This window comes from Octodon degus, unplaced genomic scaffold, assembly GCF_000260255.1.
Source record: "Octodon degus isolate 3935 unplaced genomic scaffold, OctDeg1.0 scaffold00028, whole genome shotgun sequence".
Classification (NCBI taxonomy): domain Eukaryota; kingdom Metazoa; phylum Chordata; class Mammalia; order Rodentia; family Octodontidae; genus Octodon; species Octodon degus.
In genome coordinates, this window is record NW_004524604.1 from 12,680,069 (window position 1) to 12,702,999 (window position 22,931).

General features: G+C 47.8%; 1 protein-coding gene across 1 annotated transcript; it reads left to right on the plus strand.

The window, feature by feature from the left end:
* The first annotated feature begins 4,794 nt into the window (after window positions 1–4,794).
* Window positions 4,795–22,373, plus strand: Zic4 (Zic family member 4). Its single transcript, XM_023713011.1, is given in 6 exon segments — window positions 4,795–4,908; window positions 4,910–4,930; window positions 6,096–6,180; window positions 11,825–12,442; window positions 16,965–17,280; window positions 19,594–22,373. Coding segments are annotated over 6 exon segments (1,155 nt in total). The 3' UTR covers window positions 19,595–22,373.
* The last annotated feature ends 558 nt before the right edge of the window (window positions 22,374–22,931 follow it).

The following is a 22,931-nucleotide window of genomic DNA, read 5'->3' on the forward strand; positions in this document are numbered from 1 at the left end:
CTCCCCACTGCTGAGCGATTAGAGGGTACAGTCTTGGGCATCTTGGAGAGCTGGAGGCGCGCACGGGGCTGGTAAATACAGCAAAGGCACTTCCAGAATGTCCCGATTCAGCAACTTTCCTTTCTTACTTTTTCCCTTTTCCTCCCTTGAAGGGCAGCAAAGGAAGCTTTTGTTATTTGCTTCTTTTGAAGTTTAGTTTCTTCTTGCCTGGTCCCTCAGTTGTTTATAATTTAAGATCTCAGGAACACTAGCAAATTCCATTCTCTTTTCTAAAAATATGATCTCTCAGTGTAACCGGTTGCCTCAATTTTTCTCACTTTTGTCAAATCACTCAGACTTCTTGAACCCCCGCCCCCACCCTGTCTCCCAGACACAGGTGGGCTAGAGAGCTCTAAACTCTCTGTGTTATTATTATAGGTCTTTTTCTTTAATGGAAAAACTGAAATCTATTTCTGTCTTTCTATATGTGTTTCTCTCTCTCTCTCTCTCTCTCTCTCTCTCTCTCTCTCTCTCCCCCTCTCTCTCTTTCTCTGCTGCTCCTTCTCCTCCTCCCTTTCCCTTGGCTGCCCCGCTATCCCCCTCCCTCTGCACTCCTGTTCCCATCTTGGGCCCCTTTCATTCAGGTAAAACTGTAAATTTCCCAACGCGCCATTGTTCCTCTGGGCTACCCGAAGCTCCCTAGAGATCTCCCGAATACTTTTTTGGTATTTAAATCCCCGAAAGATAGGACCAATGTAAATTTTGTGACATTCAAACCTTTTCTAGTTCACAAATCAGTCACCCTTGTCACAGTTATTGAAATTCCGCAACTCGCCACACCAGGACGGTGGAAAAAGCGGGCGCGGTCTTTGTTGCCGACCAGGCTTTTGATCGCCAGAGAAAATTTACTTACCTTCAGATGAGTGAGCAGAAAAAGAAATAACACTCCCTTTGATTTAGTTAGGAAAATGCAGACATTTGGATTCAGTGCAAACATACAACACTCGCTTGTTTTCGTGATGCGGCCCTCGATTAACCTGTCTTTGCCCAGCGCAAAGTCTATTCAACGACTGCGCGTAGTTGCTTTTTGTCCCATCCACAAAGAGCCATTGACTATATATTAAAATGATTGTTGAAAGGTAGAAGAGTATGGCACTTAAAAGCAGGGGAAAAAATCCCTGTGACTCAATTAAACCGAGCAACATTTATGCATTTCAAAAAATGCAAAGAGATACGGGGGGTGGGGTAGGGAAGGAAGGTTGCATTTCTCCTCAGCTCTGTATAAAACCCAGCGGCTCGGCCTGGGTTTAGCCGATGTGTCTGCATATTCATTAGGTCTAATTATTTTCTAGTAAGGAAAACACAAAAAGCCAAGAGTCGGAATCCTTCAATTTACCCTTTGTTTCTAACTTCTTTTGGCTTCTTTGCAGCTGAATCAGAGCCCTAAACTCTCTTTCCAGACAAAGAGGCTTCAACTCATCCTTTCACAGGCGGCGGGGTTAGGAAACTCACTAGTGCCCCGGCGAGCGCGAAATGAAAATGAATTGTTTTTTCCCTGTCGCCAGCTCTAGCTTTTTGGACTGAGAGGACGACGGGATCTGCAGAGGCCACTCCTTGCCTTCTGCTTTCCTGCTCTTCTCCGAGACTAGGTTCTGGTTTGGAGATGGCAAACTGAGCTGACCTTTCCTTGTGCCCTCTCTGGTCAAAAGTCAGGTTCTCTATTGGGGATGGTTTCCTTGTGTAGGAAAAGATACGGCCCAACATTTGCAAAGGCCAGTAAGAATTTTAGAAAGAGGAAAATACTATAAATATTCTGTCTCCAGCCACAAGTCTGTACCCAGCAGCGCAGCATTTTCTGCTAACTTTGACTGAAAGGAAGTAGGTGAGGAGCAGAGGAAAGGGTTTGAGTGTGTTTTCAAAAAATTATATTTTTTATTTAAAAAATATTGGAGCCACTCATTCATTTCTGATACCTAGAAGGGGAAGTTGAATACTAGATTTGTGAAAACCTTATATGCAAACAGAAGTTTTCTCTAGAAGCTGTACTACTGCTGTCACCAGGGAGAACAAATATTGAACCCACCTCGCTTGCCTTTCAAAAAGAAAAAGGAAAAAAAAAAAAAACTAAGGGAGGGGACCTGAGGGGGAAGGGTGGCCATTGAGAGGGGGAGGGAAAATAATTCTTCAAAACAGAAAAGTCAGTCTTCTCTCTTCCAGTCTGTGGAAAATCCAACAGGGACATTGACAAGAGGGTATTTTTAGGAAACCCAACCAAATATACAGGGCAAGAGTGAGTGTGAGAAAAAAAAAAGTTGTGGGTTGTAGAAGTTATCAAGTGGGATTTGCGGCGCTCTCTGCAGGAAACGAAAGCGGCTCCAGTTCAAAGCCACATGCACCAACGTGACATATAAGCCATTAAAATATCATCCTGACGGCTCATTTCTGCTTCATCATACATTCCCTAACTGCTTCCCGAAAGCTGGAAACGGAGACATGAAGGATGACCACCTCGCTGGAACCACAAAAGAGAGGCTTGGCGGGGTTTGTGGTCCCCCCTCAGCCATCCTGAAGTGATGAGCAGAAATGAGGTGATCCTGGCAACAGGTGGAGCAGGGTAAGTGCTGAAGTCCAGGGGGCAGAGACCAGAGATCTACATCCCAGCAGCATAGCAAGTGTTCTTGTGGGGGGCCTTTGGCACCCAGACTCCTCTGGGGGAAAGGCCCAGCTAGTTACTCCCTGATCTCCTCCTTCATTGCCCCCCCCCCCCAGCCTCTGATACAGGCCCCACCCCACTGGCTCTAAGGGGAGGAGGGGGCCCTTCCACCGAGGGGGCAGTATTGAGGATGAGTCCATCCCTTCCTCTGAGGAGGAGGGGGCGCAGGAAGGACCAATGGATATCCTACTGACACAGGCACCAAGAGCAGTTGTTGCCCGTCTGTCTTACCTCCCTTCTTTGTAAACTGCCTGGGTGCCCCACCGTGGGCATAAGAAAGGCACAAGTGGCCCTTGCTTGGAGAGATCAGGGTCAGTGCCTGGAAGCTGAGGGTGGAGTGGTCCTTACAGGCAGCTTCTCTGCCAAGCCTCTACAGGGATTTCAGGGACAGTCTTGGCTTGATCTCCCTAGGGTCAAAAAGCCAAGTCAGAGTGGCTGGCAACACCGTGAGGGAACTTCACATCCTGGCTGAGGATGCTGGCTGCTCCCGCCACAGCGGCTCGGTGCCCTCGCTCACTCACGCTGGTCCTGAGCTGACCGCTGGGGTTTCGCTGTTAGCGAGCTGCGGGCTGCGGGTTTTGGACTTAGCTTTCTTTCTCTCGGTTAAGAATGAGAGCTGCAACCCGCTCTCTGGGTAACAGGCCGCAGCCTTTAGGATTCTGATCAACACCCTAGACTCAGGAGCACTGGAAATTAGTTGCAAGTAAAACGGGAAGAGAGTTGGGCCGTGAAAGAAAGAGTCAGCACTCCTTCGAAAGCTAAGCCTGAAAGTTTGGGGTTGACGAATGTCTACAGAGACAGCTGGGAGTCAGCAAAGTCTTAGAAATGGGGAGGAGGCATTGGAGGGCTGAGTCTCGGCGGGCAAACATCGCCTGTAGGCTCCCTTTGGATTCCCCGTCATATTTCTCCTACCTTTCCGACAGTATTGGCCGGTAGCAACCCGCCCCTGCACAGGTTTCCCATCCTCTGTATTAGGTGTCTGCATTTTGGGAACCTGAAGGTCACCCCCTGATAGAAACTTTACTCTGGATATCTAGAGGTTGTCCAGTATTTAGCACCATGCTTGTGGAAACTGGAGCCCCTCCCTCTAGATAACAGGAAAATAAGAATTTCACAAAACCCAGTCTCTCAGGTCAAATTCCTGGAGCATTAGGGCCCCAAAGAAGGTAGCCAGGGAGGTGTGGGGTGCAGTTGGTGAAGGCTGGCAGCAGACAGAGGCCAGGCACAGGTTTCCTCTTTGACTCCTTAGCTTTCAGCCAGGCTTTAGGGTTTTTGCTAGCGCCAGCTAGGGCTGAGCTTTGCAGCAGAGGCAGGCACTGCTGGCTGCAAAGGTCATGTCCAGCCACTCAGGAACAGAAATTCGTAGCTGTTGCTGACCTCTGACCCTGGGCAGGCCAGTGCCAACTAGGTCAACTCCATGACATATAGCCACTGTCACCCTACATAGAATCCCTTTTGCATCTTCCTACTTTATTGGCTGTCCCCTGGTACTATCACCCATTGAGGGTCCCTCGTACCTTTTCCTCTTCTCAAGATTTAGGGTAGAAGGAAGATACCAGTGTGACCGCAGGATATGCTTCCAAATTATTGGGTGGTTGGCCAGCTGATATAGGAAGAAAACCCGGTCAGGAGGAAAATCAAATGGAACCTTCTTCCAGGCTTCTACATCATGGGTCTAAGGGCCCAGGGAGAATTCCAAAATTTTATCATTCCTAGCTGATCGAGATGGCCGGCTTGCTAAGTGCTGTCAGAATTAGAATCAAAAGATGTTTACCCTGGTTCTCTGCACAGGCCAGGTGACAGAGCTGCTACAAGCTTCTTAAGGTCTCTTGCTCACCGGTTGTCCAACCTCTGCAACACTTATTTGCATGCCTACTGAAGTGTCTATAAGGCACAAAGGGCTGACAAGACCTGGGGACAGAAATGATCCAGACCTATTAAAAGTTGGGCTGGGGCAGAAGTGGGTGGACAGAGGTCTCTTGGGAACCTCACACCCATTTCCCTCAGAAGCAAAAAAGTATATTCTATTATTGCCAACCAACCAGGATTTGTCGGTGCCAGATATCCTGCCATGAGGAGATTTCAGAGTGAGGACACCCAGCATGCTGCCTTTCTGTAGGAATGCAAAGTTGGGTCTCCTTTCTTTCCTGATCTGTGCTGGAAGGAGCTTATTACCTTGGGGAAACGATGCCTTTTGGTTAGAAAGAATTGAAAATAAATAAAATCCTCTGGGAAAAGGTGAGTTTACCCCTACCACATCTCAGGAGTAGACAGAAAAGATGGGTGAGGGGAAGGTGGAAACAACTAGCTTAGTTGCAGGGCAGGTTGGGAGCGCAGGGGACAGAGGAAGATCTTTGAACATAGGGAACTGGATACCCTTTGAGATAGCAGAGCCCCAGTTGGATTTGGCCTGTGGTTCAACAAGTTAAACAACTGCTTGTTCTGTGGACTAGTGTCAAGATAGGCAGACAGTCCTCATTGACAGAGGGCTTGCTGTGTTTGTCCAGTCTGAGACCTTTTGAATGACTGTTTTTCTTTCTAGGCCAAATCGACAGTCGGAACTAGGTGAATCGCCCGTGTTGCTCCACTGCCTTTAGCTAGAGTTCCTCAGGATGCTTTTACGGATTTATAATGCTAAGGGCTTGGAAGTTCCAGCCACTTACACGTAATGCATGCATCTTGAGGAGGATGTGTTATTTCTAATCTTCTCATCTATAAAATAGGGACAGCCTGGACCAAACTGTACTTTTAAAATCTTTTTTATGTATGAATTAACTTTAAAAATTTAACCAGTGATGGCTCCCAAATGGGTCTGTGTGTATGGGTCATCTGAGGCTAAGGGATTTCACACTACCACAGACAGAATAGGATATCAAACTCTGCAAATAAATTTGTCTTTTCTCAGTCCAATATGTACAACTAAGATTTTAACCTATTAACTAACGTCTAGGAAAATAAGGGCCTTCTTCACCATATCTCACAAAGATTAAATAATAAAACTGAATAAATAATGGGGTCTTCTCATATAACAATTTCAAGTGCAGAAGTCATAGTTGTTTTTTGTTTGTTTGTTTGTTTGTTTGTTTGTTTTAACAGTGACCAAAAGAGTATTTGCTTCGACTTGTAAAACAAAACAGCACACGTATTTCAGGTAATAATCTAGCTGGAAAAGTATACCTTTTTTGCATTTTTATTTTAAAAACATATTATTTTGCAATAAATATGAGCAGTTCCAACAGAGTCTTTTTTCTTAACTTGCACATTTGAAGATGGTAAAGAAAGACTAAAAGAGATTTTTTTTAGGCCAAAACCTTCTTTCATTCCTATATTCAGGCCACAGAATGTTATCCTAGAAACACCTATGAATTGCTTAATGAGTGTTTCACTTTTTCTTCCCTCACAGGCTCAAAATCAGAAAATGAGATACAAGACCTCATTGGTGATGAGGAAACGTTTACGGCTTTACCGAAACACACTGAAAGAGTCCAGTAAGTGAAAAACCCTCTTCAAAATATTGTTTGCTGGAGGTATGAGGGTTTTGTTTTTGTTCTTGCTTTATGTAGTAAAAGGTTTTCTTGTCTTTCAGTTACATTTAGTTTTGAGTTGGATGTATTTCTTGAGTTTAAATGAAACCTAGAACAACACCTTGGTGTTCCATACATTTGCACATAAATTAATGACACAACATCCCACCAGCAGTCGGCTAATCTCCCTCAATGCCTACTCATCTGGATGTTCTAGAATTAATATTTGACGACTCTCTCATTGAAACAATCACCCCTGACCTTTTGCAATGCCACTGTCACATTATTCTATGACATATTCATCTTGAATTCATTTCCGGACGATTTGATTGGAATGAGGTTTGACATGTATTGGCTTCCATGAAAGAGGCAGACTTTGATCTTGGTGATGGGGTTTACATGATATGCATCATCTTTACTAGGGACACCAGCCTTCTGCAATGTGGCAGTGACTATGTTCTCACAATGTGATGTCTGAACAGGGAGTGACTGACAGCCACACTGTCAGGAATACCTTCATTGTGAAGAATTTAATTTAATATTCCATTTAAAATAAGCATATGATTTAGGGTTGGGTGTCTTCCCTTTCAGGCTTCCAGTCTCCCTCATTTCAACCGCATACACCACTAACTAATTGTTGCCTCCAAGGAAGGATGTTTTCTTGTTGGTAGGCAAAGCAACCTTCTTAACAAAAGTTAAGAGAACAGATCCAGAAATCTCTTCTATTATTTTGGGATAATTTGATGGCAGAAGTAGCAAGAGAGATGTAGTTATTATGTAAATTAAGTTGTTTTGAACTTTAGTGCTGTTTTGTTTTGGGAGATCTTTTAACAATGTTTTCTCATCTTTTGTCAAAAGATATTTTGCAGAAACCTTGCTTGGAAATTAAATTCCATTCAAATATATTTTCTCTCCTACTCAATTTTTAAAATGATGCTTAGTGCTCACATTTCCTTAGTAAAGAAGTATTTTCCTACTTTCTTTCCAAAATCCTTTGCACAAGCCTTTGTATCTTCTTTGCACAGTTTAGGCTTGAACATATGGACAGGCTTCTGGGGTTTAAGTTACTCTTTTCATAACAGACACTTTCCATGACAGCAATTCTGAAGTCTGTTTTTGAGTAGCCTCATTCTGGGGGCCAACACTGCCCGAAACAAGGAAAAACAAAACTGAGCAAGTGGACACAGATCTAGGAGCAGAACATTCAGATGACAGACACTGTGCTTGGTCAGGCTGTGTAGTAGCCCTCAGTTCCTGAGACCATACTCCAGGTACAGTCTGCAGCAGACAACCATCATTTAACATTGCTTAAAAGACCAAAATGGAAAAAAAGGCCTCACTACTGATTTATAGTCTCCTCCCATTTTTCTTTCCAAGGGAGAGAGGTCAGGCATTTGAGCCAGTACTGTAATGTGAGGAGCTCTGGCAGATGGAAGAGCCACCAAATGCCCTATTTCTAGAAAGTAGGACTAGAAAATCACTTGTTTATGCCATTCCATTGGTCTTGTGGTACTGACAAAAAGTGCCCAGGGCATGATGGTGGGCCCCACAGCCAGCCTGGACACTGAAGAATGTTTGAGGTATGCTATTGTATTCTATTGTTAAAGATTTCAGTGCTCCTTTTTTGCATCTGCTAAAGACTTCCAGGTTGCAAGGTGTTTTTATTTTTTTATCTCTGTAAATAAAGAGGAAAGTAGACCTAATGATACTATAATACAAGCCAAGGTTAAGAAGGAAATTCTCCAGTTAAGCATTTGGTTGTTGGAGGCAAGTGCAGTGACATAAGGTCCTGAAAGAAAAATTCTAAGCACTAATCAAGGGACCACACTCTACTGCCTGGCTTACTGACCCTTGAAACCCAGGACTCTTGCTTCATGAGATCTCAGTGTGGTCCCTCTGGAAACCAAAATATGCTTCCGAGATACTGATGCCTCATAAGCTGTCATCTGTGTTAGATAATGCTTTAAGGCTTATTTTAGAGATGCACCTTGAGGAACCCAATGTAACTGCCCAACATCCCGTGTCTGTAAATACTAATGTGTACAAAAAGGTTTATTTTTCTCCCCCATTACTGTCTCTGGGGAAATGGCCCTGTAAGAAAATGTCTGGTCCCATTGCTGTGTTTAGCCAACCGAGGTGCAGACCATATGGCACCAAAGAACTTGCAAGAATCAGGCAACCTCAATGACCTGCAGGTCGACTGACCCCTACTACTCAAGAAGCATCTACCCAGGATGAGTCCAGATGTTTTTGGCGGTTCAAGAGAAGGCTGCATCTGGGAAGGAGCTCCATGGGGTCCAGCTATTGTCAGTGATTTTGGCTGAATCAGATATGTCTGCCCTTTTTGCTGCTAGCACAAAAAGTCATAGGCAATGCTCAGAACTTTTCAAGGGCAGAGTTAGTAACACAGAGTGTGTAGTAGACTGGCTATCTATGTCTATATTACTGCTGTTTATCGTTGGGGGACACCAAGTTACTGCTTCAAATTCAGGAGGTTCATGAACTTAGAAAGGGAAAAACACCTCTTTCCTTCTATAGTCTGCTAATGGAAAATGAATATTTTCTTTTATTATGATTATGGTCAGCAAACAGGACAATTAGGTACTTACCAGGTACTTGTATATATGAAGCTAGCACTCTACCACTGAGCTGTATCCTCAGCTTAGAGCCTTACCCAAAGCTAAAGTGGATGGTGAGTTTGACAGATATCTTAAGCAGTTAGTTGTAGGTCTTTTGGGTAGCAGGGAGAGAAAATATTTTAATCACTAGATTACTGCAGAGGTGTCCCTGAACTTGAAAACCACAGATACTGATTAAGTTTGGTTTTGAAGTAGAAATAGTAACAACAGCTGGGTAAAAGACCCAAGGAAGAATACATTTCTGTTTTCTTTCTTTTATTTTCTTACTCCTTCTTTAGTTCAATGCTGGCCAGTCTTTAAGTAGGGGAATAGAGAGGGACCCTGTGGGTGAAGGTATAGACCCTACAAGGAGAGAGTATGAGAAAGGATGAAAACCAGGAAAGAAGACAAACTTTCTGACTCAGTTTTCGATGGTTAAGTGGAATACCTTGGTTCAGAGAACAGAAGTGGACTGATATGTATTCAAATGTCTTTTTTTATTAATGAAAACAGAGTGCATTTGGTAGAGTTGTTTAAATCCTTGCTGGAGAAACAGAAAGAGCCAAATTAGTGGAAGAGGAGAGAAATGGTTGTGGAACTTAATTCCTTTTTGCAGTTCAGCCCTGAGGGGGAGCAATGTGTTAAATTAAAAAAAGTTTCAAAGAATCTTTCAGCCTTCACAAATATGTAGGGTTTTTTAAAAAATTTTTTCGATAAAGGAAATCCTTGTTTGCTGACTAGGTGATGGGTAAGAATTATTAGTTCTGAGTGCAGAGGATGGGTAGAGTGATACTATCAATTCAGAGCTGAGATTCCATATAATCTGTCCAAATTTCTCACCCCTGCTAATGGGCAATGGGATCTTTCAGTCTTTTAAATTTCTATTAAAAAGCTCAAGCCTTGCTAAGCTGGGGTGCGGGTGGGGGGTGTTGCATTTTATGGCCACCAGGGGGGCCTGAGAACTTAGGCTGGCAATTTTGGCTGCAGTCAGCAGGCAGGGGTCAGGGCCAGCAGTCCTTTAAATCAGCAGACAGATGAAGCAGCTGACCCTAACTGGTGGATGTAGACAAAGGACCCTCCCTCATGTTTATGCCACACTCCACTGGGCCAGAACTGAAGTTTTCTTTGGCTGATCATCGTGGTATTTCTAGTGGCCCAGACTCTGAGGGGGTGAATAAGCCCCTCTAACACAGCCTGAGAAACATGGCAGCCACCATTTCCGTTATCTTAAGGAGAGCAAGGACAAGCACAGCATCTTGGCCTGCAGGCAACAAGTGTCCAGAGCTGGAAGACAGAGAGTTGCCCAAGCTCCTTCCCCAGAAATGCAACCTGGGCACAGAGCTGAGGACCTGAGGTGGGTGCAGGCAGCTCGAAGTGGAAAGACCTGTTCTGCTTGGTTGTGCCAGTTGAGCCTCATGCATCCAAAGGCACTCTCAGAAGGGCTTGAGGTATTTGGGGCAGCCTCTAGCAGCCCACCACTGCCTCAGCACCAGTCCAGGGATCCCCAGGTTTCAGTGTTTCTGAGGGCACCATTCCCAAGGGAGGAGAAACTGGCAAGACTAAATGGGAAAAGAGTGGAGAAGAAGGAGGTGGGAGAAGAGACCAAAACAAAAAAGAAGGCAAAAGATGGTAGGGAGTTTAGGGGAAATGGGAGAGAGAAAGAATATGACAGATGGGGGAAAAGAGAAATTTTGGAGAAACAGAAAAAAAAAAAAAGTTTGGCTCAGGGACCGCTGTCCTAGGAGTTTCTTTGCTACTAACAACCTTGTCTGTAGCTTCCTGCTTGCCATAGATTCTGACCCCTCCCTCTTCCCAGCTTCTAGAACAAACTGCCACCAGTACTGCCCATCCACTTGGATGGGCCTGGCCCTCATCTGCCCTGAGAACCTTACACACAACCAACACTTCTCCTAACGTCGTGGGCAACAGCCATAGGGCAATCCCGTTCACTTCCAGGACTCCTGAGCCAAAGATGAACCCCTTAGCTTTCAGCAGAAAAGGGGAAAAGACTGCAGAGGAGAGAAAAGAATCTAAGCCTGGGTCAGAGCGCATGAGCAGTAGAAGCATGAAATGCTACTAGGGTGGGGGTAGAAGATAAAGGAGAGAGAGAGAGAGAGAGAGAGAGAGAGAGAGAGAGAGAGACCCAAGAGGACCTGTCACTGCTGACGTTGGGCTAGGCTGTGGGCCAATGGGCAACCTAGGCGATTGTTCCTCACGGTGGGCCCCCGGCCACGGCCCCGAATTTCTATTCATTTCCTCGAGCGCCCTGCTGCTGCCTCTGTAGTGCACGGGGGATATCAAGTAAGCATTAAAGACACAGAGAGGGAGGGGAGAGAAAAAGCCAAAACCCAAAATTGGTGGAGGGGGGCACCAACGCTTTGCGCCAGTTTTCCGTGGTTGTCCTTTCTCCCCACCGGCAGGTGACGGTGGAATAAGCAACCAGCACTGGCAGCTCCTGGCCAGTGTCGCAGGCCTCCCCCACCCCTTTGAGGGGGCACTGAATGTAATACGTAAGGCTGAGGCACTTCCGAACTGCCACTATCTCCTACATAACCAACCATCTTCAATATCACCACTTTTGTCACCTCCACTCCAGGGCCGAGTGTCACTCTCTGGAGCGTTGGCGGCCAAAGTGCGCTTGAGTCGCAGGTCGAAACGCTCTGGAGCAGAGGCTAGGGCCCCCCAGAAACCCTCAAACTCAGCCCTGCTGGCCCTTCTACTACTGCCCCGTCTGCTTATCCCACCGCCCCCGTCCTGCTACAGCTCATGGCGAGTTGGACAACGCCGCAGAATTGCAGCGCAGCCGGGATGCAGTGCAGGCGTTTGGCCTTGCTCGGTCCGCAGTGTTCACAATTGGCTTCGACGGCCTCTCGATTCTGACGCTGACGGCAGACGCTTTCGTGTGGCTAGGCTGGGCCTGCCCCCGGGGACCGGGGAAGTGCCACAGCCCACGCCACCGTTCTCACGCGCTCTATTTGTCTCAACAACAGGTAGCATCTCCGGACACCATGGCCCCCAGCTCACCGCAGCTTCCAGCCCCTCGGTGTACCCAGGCCTTCATGAGCAGCCTCACCAGGCCTCCCACAGCCGTCCTCTGAACGGACTGCTGCGTCTGGGGCTCCCTGGAGACATGTACGCGCGGCCAGAGCCCTTTGTGCCAGGGTCCACGGCCCGCAGCGATGCCCTGGGAGCTGCTGCAGCCCTGCACGGCTACGGCGGCGTGAACCTGACAGTGAACCTCGCCGCGCCGCACGGCCCTGGCGCCTTCTTCCGCTACATGCGCCAGCCCATCAAACAGGAGCTCATCTGCAAGTGGCTGGCGGCCGACGGCCCTGTGCCCCCGCGCCTCTGCTCCAAAACTTTCAGCACCATGCACGAGCTGGTCACGCACGTCACCGTAGAGCATGTCGGCGGCCCGGAGCAAGCCAACCACATTTGCTTCTGGGAGGAGTGTCCGCGACAGGGCAAGCCCTTCAAGGCCAAATACAAACTTGTAAATCACATCCGCGTGCACACGGGCGAGAAGCCCTTCCCTTGTCCTTTCCCGGGGTGTGGGAAGGTCTTTGCTAGATCAGAAAATCTCAAAATACACAAACGAACTCACACAGGTCAGTATGCGGTGCTGTCTGTCTGGTACGGACCCTTTGGGGAAGCAGGCCCTCAAGCCTAGATTCCCTCAAGTTCCAAACGAGGGGAGGAGGGAGGTGTTTTGTTATTGTTTCCATGAGCCACATTCATCAAATATTAATTATGCGCTTCTATTCTTAGAATCACAGAAGTTCCCGAGGCTGAGTGCAGGGAGGCTACTGCAAGATTTCTGAGCTGGGGGACAAGGGTAAACGCTGCTCTTGCTTAGGGAGTCTGACCCGTCCGCCTCCTCTTCCCCAGGTATTGAGGATAGAACCCAGGGCCTCAGGCATCCTGGGCCACCGCTCTACCTCTGAGGGACTGTCCCAGTCCCTGGCATTTGATCTTAAGGCTTTTTGAAAAGCAGCGCTGTTCCTCAAAGTCTAAAAGACATAGGAACAATTCCCTAACTTTTTCCTTCTTTTTGGAATCCTGCAACAGAATACTTCTCCCTATCAACTTGACTAATTGATCAGCACTTAGACTGAGGGGTCATGAGACCCTTAGTTCCTCCTTCAAAATTTGAGGGTTCCATGAGTATTTTTTACCCTGCTTCCTTAGACTTGCAGGTCTAATAGGAGGCACATTTTGCTAATCCTTATTCTTATTTTAGCAGAGACCCAATGGGAACCATCCGCCTTAAATGTCATTTACCGAGCTGTTAAGAGAAATAGGGGCATGTGTCAACCACATCTGTTAGTTCCAGTTAACAGAAAGAAAAGGAGCTCGGAGCAAGAGCCTGAAGAGTTGAACTCTTCTGGTCAGAAGCATCTCTAATTAATACAATTGAAGGAAGAAAGTTTTCTCACTGCCAAACTAGCCTGTGAAGCTACATTAATTAGTTCAGCGCATTGTCTGTACTCTCCTCACTCCTCTCAGTTCCTCGAAGTTTAAGAAGTGAACATCTTTTCCCTGCCCCCCACGGGGGCAAGAGAAGGGACTAAGTGGAGAGAAGAGAAGAGGAAGTAAGTTCTTGCTTGCTGCTCCACTTCCACTGTTTCTCGCCTTGCCTCACTCATTTCTGTGCGTCCTGGAACAGGAACCATTTTTAGAGTCAAAGAACTGCCCTAGGCTGTCAGTGCTGAAGAGAAAATCCTGTTCAATCTCGGTCTGCCTTCTCCGTTCCCTGGACCAGCAGGTCCAGGGCTAGAACAAACACTGACAAACACTGGCAAGACCAAGGTGCACTCTGAACCCCTACTTTACTTCTGGAAGCATGTGGTTTTCTCCAGTTGTTTCTGTCCCCCTCCCACCACCGCACACATCTGCCCCAGTCTCGGGGTTAGCCTGGGGGGAGAGCAAAGGAGGACAACCCTGAAACACGCACGCATGCAGACCTGCACTGCCAGGAGCTGGCTGCAGGCACCTGGAAAGTAGATGCGCAGTCCTGAGATGAAGAAGGAACTCATCTTTAATGACAGGGTTTTTAAAACAAACAAACTTTTACTGCTCTTTGTTAGCCCACTGTTTGAAGTCTGTGAAGCAGAAAATGGTTAAATTCTTAGCGCAATCGACCTACAGCAGAGAAGCAAGTTTAGTGCGCTGGGCTGCTGGCTCTAAGGTTCACATCTATTCACAGCAGAATTCTGTGCGTTCTTTCGCTCAGTCTTAATTCATTACTACTTGGGTTAAAAAAAAAAAAAAGTCCACAGAGCCTCTCCTACTCCGCTGTTTCCCTCAAATCCCCCTCCTAAGTAATGAAAGAGAAGAGAGACAGAGAGACAGAGAAAATGTTTCTCAAATGGCAATAGACCTCTCTACAAATTATTCATGAAGACAGTTCTCGATGCAACAGGAAAATAATTGCCTTTTCAAATATTAATGGCGTTTCATTTCCTGGAGTCGCGGAGGCGGCGGACAGGCGCAGATTTCTCAGGAGTTGAGATTCTCGCGGATCTCAATCCCAGGCCTGGCTTTCCAAGAGACTGTCCGAGCCGAAAGGTTTCACTTAGTGGCCGTCGCTGCGATCCTGGAACAATGGTATCGTGGCGCGGGAAGCGCGAGCGGCCGCGGCGCTCGGCCCCACCCTGCGGGCCCGCTTCTCCCGGACCTTGCGGCTCGGGGCTCGGCCCGCCGGCGGCCGGTGGGTCTGGCTGGGGTCTTAGGGAGAGACGAGATCGCGCCAGGGCGGAGTCACCCGGAAAGCCGGAGCCACAAGTGCGAGAAAATGGCGCTGGCCGGCTGCTCCGCGCACGCCAACTTTGCGGAGCGAGGCTGGCGCGGGGCCGGGACCAAGGCCCTTCCCGCCCGCCACGAGGCCCGGCAGGAGGCTCTGCGCGTTTCGCAGCGCCGTCTCGGGCGCAGGCCTCTCCGGGCAGGCTGCGGGGTCCTGCCCAGTCTTGGCACCGCACCTTCAGCCACCCACCCAGAGTGCAGAGCCCGGACCTGGGGGAGGGGAAGGACGGGAGGCAGGGTGTCGCCTGGGGGCAACAGGGATGTCACGCGAGGAGACCAGGGCGCCTCCTGCAGCTCCAGGGCGCGGCCTCACCTGGCCTCCCGAGGGCCCGCACATTTCCGAAACACTTCAGTGCTCTGCTGTTTTCTCCTCCTCGTCTGGAGCGAAATCATTGTTTTACATCGCTGTCCGACAAGGCGCTCACTGCATAGGACACATGTGTGGCAGAAATCCACACACACCCCCTCCCGCGAAAGGGAATCGGCCTCAAATTCTATTCCTCCTCTTTTTTCTCAGAAAAATCTTGATTACGTTTTCAGGCCCTGAATTACATTTTTTTCCCCTCCGTTTTGTAAGTGGTTGTAGAAAGCCAAGAAAGGAAGGAAGCAAAGTTTGGGGGTTTATAGATGCAGGCAGCAGGGTTCAGAAAGAAGAAAACGAGGGGCAAATGGGCATACTGATTTATTCGGAATCTTTCTCCTGCTTTTTCATAAAACGATGTTGGTGCTCCGTCTAACGGCAGAGGCCAGCACCTTCCAAAGGGACTAGTGTAGCACCAGTACTCCCGAAGGGGGTGAACTCTACGGCTGGGCGGTGCCGCAGCCGGGGGCTCCCGTGCCACTGCCTGCGCGGAGCAGTAGATTGTGTAACCTCTGCCTCAGCCAGTCTCAACAGAGCTCGGGAACAGAGGCTTTGTTCAAACCTGCCAGAAAGCTTCTGTCTTTCCTGGAAGCAGCGAGAGAAGCAACCACAAAGCCAACGGTACTTCAGCCATACATCTCTTGCTCTTCAGCTAAGCGACTAGGCGCAAGGTATCGGTTCCCTCAACGCAGAGACAGCGCCTGGCTACATTCATTTGTTTAACTCGTCCAGACATCTCCGCCCCACCCCCATTTCCGCAGCATTGGCAGCTCCGGCCGGAACTTGGGCTTCCGGGTTCTCGGGGTCCTTTTCTCCCCCACTTGCCTGCAAATTCAGGCGGCAGGGAGCTCTCGAACTGGGGCTTGGTTCGGCCAGTACTTGCACACTAACGTGCGCTCGCGCCTTCCTTCGGCTCCACCAGGAATCGCAGCCATGGATCTAGATCCTAGCGGGGCATTCCAGGCCAGACGCTGGCCCTCCGCTCCGCGGAGCCGGACCTCTGCTCTCCGCAGCAGCTGCGCACTTTCCGAAGCTGGGGCTCTCTAGGGCTAGATTGTCGGGGCGACTTCAGATCCCGCTTGGCCTGGACAGATCCTTCCGCGCTGGCCCCTTGGTTCAGACTTGCTAAGTCCAGCAGCCGGGTGGGGGTGGTCTGGGGAGGCCGAGAGACCTAACAGTTTAGTTTGGACTGAGGGGCTAGCTACACGCGATAAGGTCTCTGGGGGCGCCGCTGGAGCAGCATAACAAAATATTATTTTTGGCGAACATATCGGAAGGATCCGGCATGGCTTAGGGAAGATTTAAAGAATGCTGCTAAATGTTTGCGGGGGTGGGGGGCTAGTAGGGCAAAATCGCCTTTGAAGTAAATCATTGTCTAGAATGTTTTCCTGCAGCAGGAATCCACGCTGTGCTCACGGAGGATCGTTGCCTATCTATACAAAAAAAAAATTATTTCATGCCCATGGCATGTGTGCAAAACCTACTTTAGAAAACTGTTTGGGCCAGGTTGGGATGTGTGCATTGCGGACGGCAAGAAGCGGGTGGTGGCGACGTTTGGCTGGAAATGCAACTTTACACGGAGCAGATGTAAGCCCTTCTTCAGTCAACTCTCTACTCAGGGCAGAGTGCTTCTGCCCCAGTGGATAAAATGTGTTGGAAAACAGTCCGAATGGATTTAAGATTTTCGAGACTGGAAACTCGACTAAGATGGAGTCACGGTCGCTCCTCCCCCGTACCCTCCCCCTAGGGCCAGGCTGGAGAGGGGGAGGGGTGAAGGCGGATAGGAGGGGGCTTAGGGCTCGGGGACGCTTTGAGCTGGGGAGGAGGCTACCCGACCTGACGTTTGAGGAAAAGGGATTTCTGAAATGCTTTCATGGTTCTTTGGCGGAAAATGCAAGGGGGGGGGGGTGTCCGAGAGTTTGGGAAGCGACCCACGCGCACTAACGTCTCTGCGTTGCCTCTGCCAGGCGAGAAGCCCTTCAGGTGTGAGTTCGAGGGCTGTGAGCGGCGCTTCGCCAACAGCAGCGACCGCAAGAAGCATTCTCACGTGCACACGAGCGACAAGCCATACACGTGCAAGGTGCGCGGCTGCGACAAGTGCTACACGCACCCCAGCTCTCTGCGTAAGCACATGAAAGTGCATGGTCGCTCATCGCCACCCGGCGCTGGCTACGACTCAGCTGTACCATCTGCCCTCTTGTCGCCCTCGTCCGACTGTGGCCATGAGCCCCCGGTGGCCTCCTCAGGGGCACTGGTGGTGCGTGGCACGGACACGAGCGAATGGTACGTGTGCCAGGCAGTGGACCCCGCCTTAGCTGGGCCTGCAGCTCCCTCCGTCCCCTGTCCCTCGCCACCGCCTGGCCCGGCCTGGCAGACACCACCTCCAGTGTTAGGGTTGCTTCTGTGATTGCTGCTTCCGCAGCTTGCACTCTCTGTGATCCCAAGCTGGGTTACTGAGGCTTGAAGAGGAATCAGCCGAGGGAGGGAAGGTGGGAGGGAGGAAGGGAGAGTCGGAGGCGAAAAAGAAGCGGGAAACGAAGAAGGAAGGAAGGCAGACAGGCAGGCAGGCAGGCGGGCCACCACTAAAACTTGCTAGAGGTCATCAATAACGCTGAGATCATGTTCATTATTTGAAACAAGGCCCCTTATTTGTTGCACAGTCACACCTTACACCACTTCTGTTGGCCACTGCCCTTATGCTCATGGCTGACTATCCAGAAATCAGTGTTCAGGATAAAGAAAGAGACCAGCAGATTGAACAAAATGCATATTAGAATGTGCAATTCTGGTAACTGTAGGTGGCCTAAGTAAAGCCACTAGGTCCTAGAGGGTTCATAGAATGGGAAATGCTTTCCTTGTGGCTCCGGTTGCTCAACCCCCCCTTTGCCTCTTCCCCTTATCGAGTCCACCTTCTGAAGTTTAAATCCTGAAAGGTGACAGACGGAATTCCAGTCATTTTCTTGCCTCTTGTTTATTTTCACTTCTGCTGCCCTACACTTCCTCTTTCTTCCGCTGTCCTTTTGAAAGAACAACCAAGTACCAAGGTTTCCTCTATAAAGGAGATCAGATTGGCTCTAACATACTGATATATCTGCCTGCCGATTTCTATGTCCTCAGACAGGACACACAGTAGACGTGAGGTAAGGAGTGAGTCCAAAACAATGAGAAATATAGACAAAAGAGCATTGGAGAGGCTTCAGTAGCCAATGCTGTAAGGCTTCTGGAGGGCCCTTTCCTACACTAACCTGTGTCCAGGCCCAGGGTGTGAAATCTTGTGGGTCCTTGGGCTGCGGATAGGCAGCTGGCTGATGACATCACAGAGTCCGGGCCTGCAAAGCCAAAGTGCCAGGTGTAGGCAAGGGTCTGCGTGAATGGGATAGTTTGTCAAAAATCAAAGTTACTCAAGAGGCTAAGGTGGGAAAGTAAAAAGTTCAAGGTCAGCATAGATAGCTTGAAGAGACTCTGCCTAAGTACAAGAAATAGAACTAGGGATGTACATCGTGCTAAACTGCTTGGCTAATGTGCAAATCTCTGGGTTCAATCCCCAGTGCTTAAAAAAAAAAAAAATAGTGTTTGACTTCCATTGAAGAGGGTTAAGCAAAATAAGCTATAATAATAAATATTGTGAAGACAAATGCCCAGTGGGGCTAGATTGAATGTGTATTTCATATGCTGAGTATGAAATTGCCAGCAAAAAGAACCAGATGTTGGGGGTGGGGAAGAGGAAGACTTTCACAATCATTGCCAAAGGGAAAATGAAAAACCCAGACTGCTTTTGGAGTTTGCCACCCTCCACTGGGAGGGTGGGGCTGCCCCAGAAATCCAGTTAAGACTTGTAGAAGGAAAAAGTAACGTATGATAGACCCATTGCAATTCTCCAAGAATTTGGAAATAAGTGTAATTAGGAGGTTTAATGTTCTCTATTAGGGGAACCCCTAAGGAGCTCAATGTTAGAAGCTGGATTCTGAATCCAGGGATGTAGCTCAGGGGTAGAGCACTCGCCTAACATTCTTAGGGCTTTTCGTTGAGCCCCAAACAAGACAAAATCAAATAAAAGCTGGAATACACAAGTCGGGTTCTGCCATTCAACTGAGTTGTCTTCCATTTTCTCCCTTTCAGACGCCATAGGACAATTATCACTCCTCGCCTCCACACCCACAACTTTCATCATTTAAAATAGCAAATATAAAAGAATTAAGGGGAACGGGACAGATTTTTTATTACTACTAATAAAAGCTGGAATTTTCCATCAACATTTTTGATGAATCTGTGGTTGAGAAAGGGAGAATGCAATCCCCTCCTCGACCCCACCACAATAGCTCGCAGAGGCTGCCTGGGCTGAGTGCGGCAACGAGGAGAGCAAAATCTCCTTCCCAGAGCGAAAGCCCTCGCTCCAGTGCCAAGGTGCAAGGGGCATGCACCGAACTTGCATCATCGGCAGATGTTTGAAAAGTGGCCCTCTTCTAATAGGACTTCTCGCCCTTCTGTTTTCTCGGCAGCCGTTTTGTTTTCCACCCCAACCCAAAATAATGAAATGAAATAAAAAATGTTTAGCGGATCACTAATCGCCTTTAATTTTTCATTTGCTTGTTACAGATGTCCACCGCGTCGTTCGCAAGGTAATCTCGCCCTGCGCAGCTGAGCTCGCGCACCCCGTGCCTACGACATCAAAGGGCCCTCACACAAAGCAGTGTTTCTTCGCCACGGTGCATCTTCATGGTAAGTTAGGATTTCTATGGCAATAGGCAAGTCGCACTGAAATCCTGAAAGGCTGAGCCTGGAGCCCGTCCAGGCTTTTCATTAAGGACATAATATTTACGTCTAACAGGCCTTTTTTCTTGTGTATACAAGTATATATTTTTGTTTGACGCGGACTAAATCATTTTCATTTAATTTCCGGTAAACAAAACCCACGCGAATGGGCACTTGTTCCCGATCATAATAAAAATGGATAATAATGTGAAGGAAGAAAAGGGCCGCTTGAATCGCTGCACAGCCCTCTTTGTTTCTGCTTTCTGCGGTGATCAGAGGGCGCATTTGGGTTTGATGGCGAGTTTCTAAAGGCGAGGAAATGGTTTGTAAGAGGGGAAAGAAAAGGAGAAAGGTCTAATCAAGCTCGGGTTGTTCAAAGAGTCGGGTTTTGGGGTTGAAAGTGTGAGTTTGACGGTGCATCAGCATGCCGCGTTAGGCTCGCCATGGAAATGCGCGCGGGGAGCGGCCCCTTCAAAGGCGGCACACTTCACTGCAGACACTCTATTAAGATACATTTGCGCTGACCTTTGCTTTCACGCCATTTAATACTGTCACTGTGCTCTCCAGTATGCACTTCCTCTCTAGGACCTGCCTCGCCCGCGTTTAGGGGTTCACCCTGCACCCTGATGCAGGGGGCCTTGTCGCCTGGGATGCTTTCAGGAAAAAAAGGAGCTGGACTCTGTGCACCTTGACTGCGCCCAAAAAGGGCTCCAGGGTCAGGAGTAAAGAACGTTAGGAAGCTTTACTCAGAAGCTTAATAAATGAACAACCTCAGCTCAGTTTTTGTGCAAAATGTTACTCAGAATCTTGAGGTTTGAATTGGATGTGGAATTGTGGGGAAGAAGGCTACCCTGAGCAAGTTAGAGGTAGTGTAGCAGATACCCAAGGGACATTCCCACTCCAGCTCTCAATTCTATCCTCTGCCCCTCCACCCCAGAGGTCTCTTGTGGTCCCCTAAACACTTTTCTCCCCAGAGTAGGGGTGTCCTATGCTTAGGCCTTCGCTGGTCCTGGACATAAACTGAAAAGCCCAAGGCCAAGGGGATGGGGAAGATGGCAGGAAAGTTAGAAGTCCATGTTCTCTTAATTGTCTTGTTGTTTATTTTATCCAAGTACCCCAGTGAATAGGGGAAAAATAAACACAGTGGAAAAAAATCAAACAGTAGAGTCTTCTTTAGTGCCAGTCCTTGTGGCTGAATAAAAAGGATGGTCCGCTTTCTATTGAGCTGAGAAATCTTTGAAGTGGGAGTTATTATCTGAGACATTCCTTCTTGTTGTCCTAACAACGCTGATGAAACGTAAAAGGTTCTTTGTCAGCGATTTGTTCTCCTCTCTGTCAAACTCCCTCTGCCCCGTTAGTTTCGAACCGTTTCTAAAGAGATAAAATCAAACTTCTTTTTAAAAAATATCTACACACTACACCAATGGACAACTTCAGGGGTAAGTCTTGCTAAAGGAAAAACAAAAGCACTGCCTAACCCTTGGGGTCAGGACCTGGTGAAGTGTGCAGATGTGTGTGTGGGGGTTTCTCTGCACCAGTTGTGGTAAGAGGGGAAAAGAATGCAGAGAGGGTGCAGGCAGAGGGTATGTACCCCAAGCTCACATTTGTGCATCTGCAGATGTCTGCTCTGACCTGCATTCCCTGGGCCCGGATTGGGTCACCTGGCTGAGCTTCCTTGAGAGACACCTCAGGCTCTGAATATTCTTGCTTGGCATTCTGGGAAGCTAAGGTTTTAACCAAACAATTTTTACTATTTCTCCTTGTATCAAAGGCACCTCTTCTAAAAATAGATCCATTGTGTTTCTTCCCACTAGCTGCAGTTAGCAAATTCTTTCTGCCTTGAAGCAGAAGGACAGTGGCTTGAGGGAGAGAGATTGTAGTATGTTTTTGTGTACTCCACAGTCTTGACAACTGGATCTCAGAAGGTTTGTTCTACAAGATAGTGACCAAAAAAAGTGCATGCAAATGTCCGTTTTCTCTTCATCAACCTGTGCCGTTCTACATTCTATATTGTGCCCCAAAAGAAACTTTCACTCTCTGCAAAAATTCCCCAATCTCTTGTTGTAGATTTAAAGGTGGTTTAAATAAACACCCCACCCTGTGTGTGCTGACTAAATGATTTGTAAAGAAGTTTCCCCAAGCTGTAACCCATGCTGTTATTATAGTTGCTGCAAAATGTTGTCTCTTATATTGATTTTATTTGTTTACTTGAGGTCTCCATATGTTTGTTTATATCGCTAATTTATGAGAAAATGTAATGATTGCAATGAATGTGAATTATACAGACAGGCAAACATTTTGTAACCATAATTCACACACATGCAAAAGACTGAGAGAAACGTTAGACTATCTGGTACCTTCTGTGCCCACACTGTGCGTGATTTATCATCTGTTTCCTTAGTAACAGTTAAATGATGAACTAACTTGAAAAAAGAAAGTTGTTACATATTTGACTGAAAGTGACTGTTGAATGGAAAAAGTAAAAGTCTAGGTTTAAACTTCTTGGAATATGTAAATATACATGAAATAAAAACCTGTGACTCTTCTTCCCTCCAAAAGACTGTGTACACGGAGCTGCGTTTTGCTATTTTATTTGGAAATAAATGTGTTTGCTTTCTCTTTTGAATTTCTGTGTGCTCTTATTGCTTGGTCATCATCCTGAGAGGCATGTAAGTCCCTTCTTAGCATCCACTGCTTCCTCTTGCCTTCACTGACAGAACATTTTGGGGTCTTAGCCTTTGGAGATGGAAAGATTCAGAGTCCCCCCCCCAAAATGGCCCTTGTGGGAAAAAACACTCTTGCCGTAACTTCCTCTGAGTGACACTGACATCATTAACCAATCCAGCAACCTTACAAAAGGGAAAATGGTAAAGTGCTCCTCTCTCATCTGCCAAGACAGGCTGCCTTCCCACAGGTCTTGGTTGCTGTTGCATCCTATCCAAGACCAGCTCTGAATTCCCAGAGAAAAGCTCAGTAGCTGGTGAGAGTCAAAACAAGGAAAGAAAGAAGAGTCTAGTGGCTCGCAGGCCTGCCTGAGCTCTGATAGTGCCTTTCAGGCACAGTTGCCCACAGAACTCCCTCTGACTAGATCTTGCCCCCTGGTGCCAGGCTAATGCCTGAAAGCTCCTTCAGACCTATGCAAAGGCCAGACCCTTAAGACAAAGGCCAGAGTTCTTTGGACC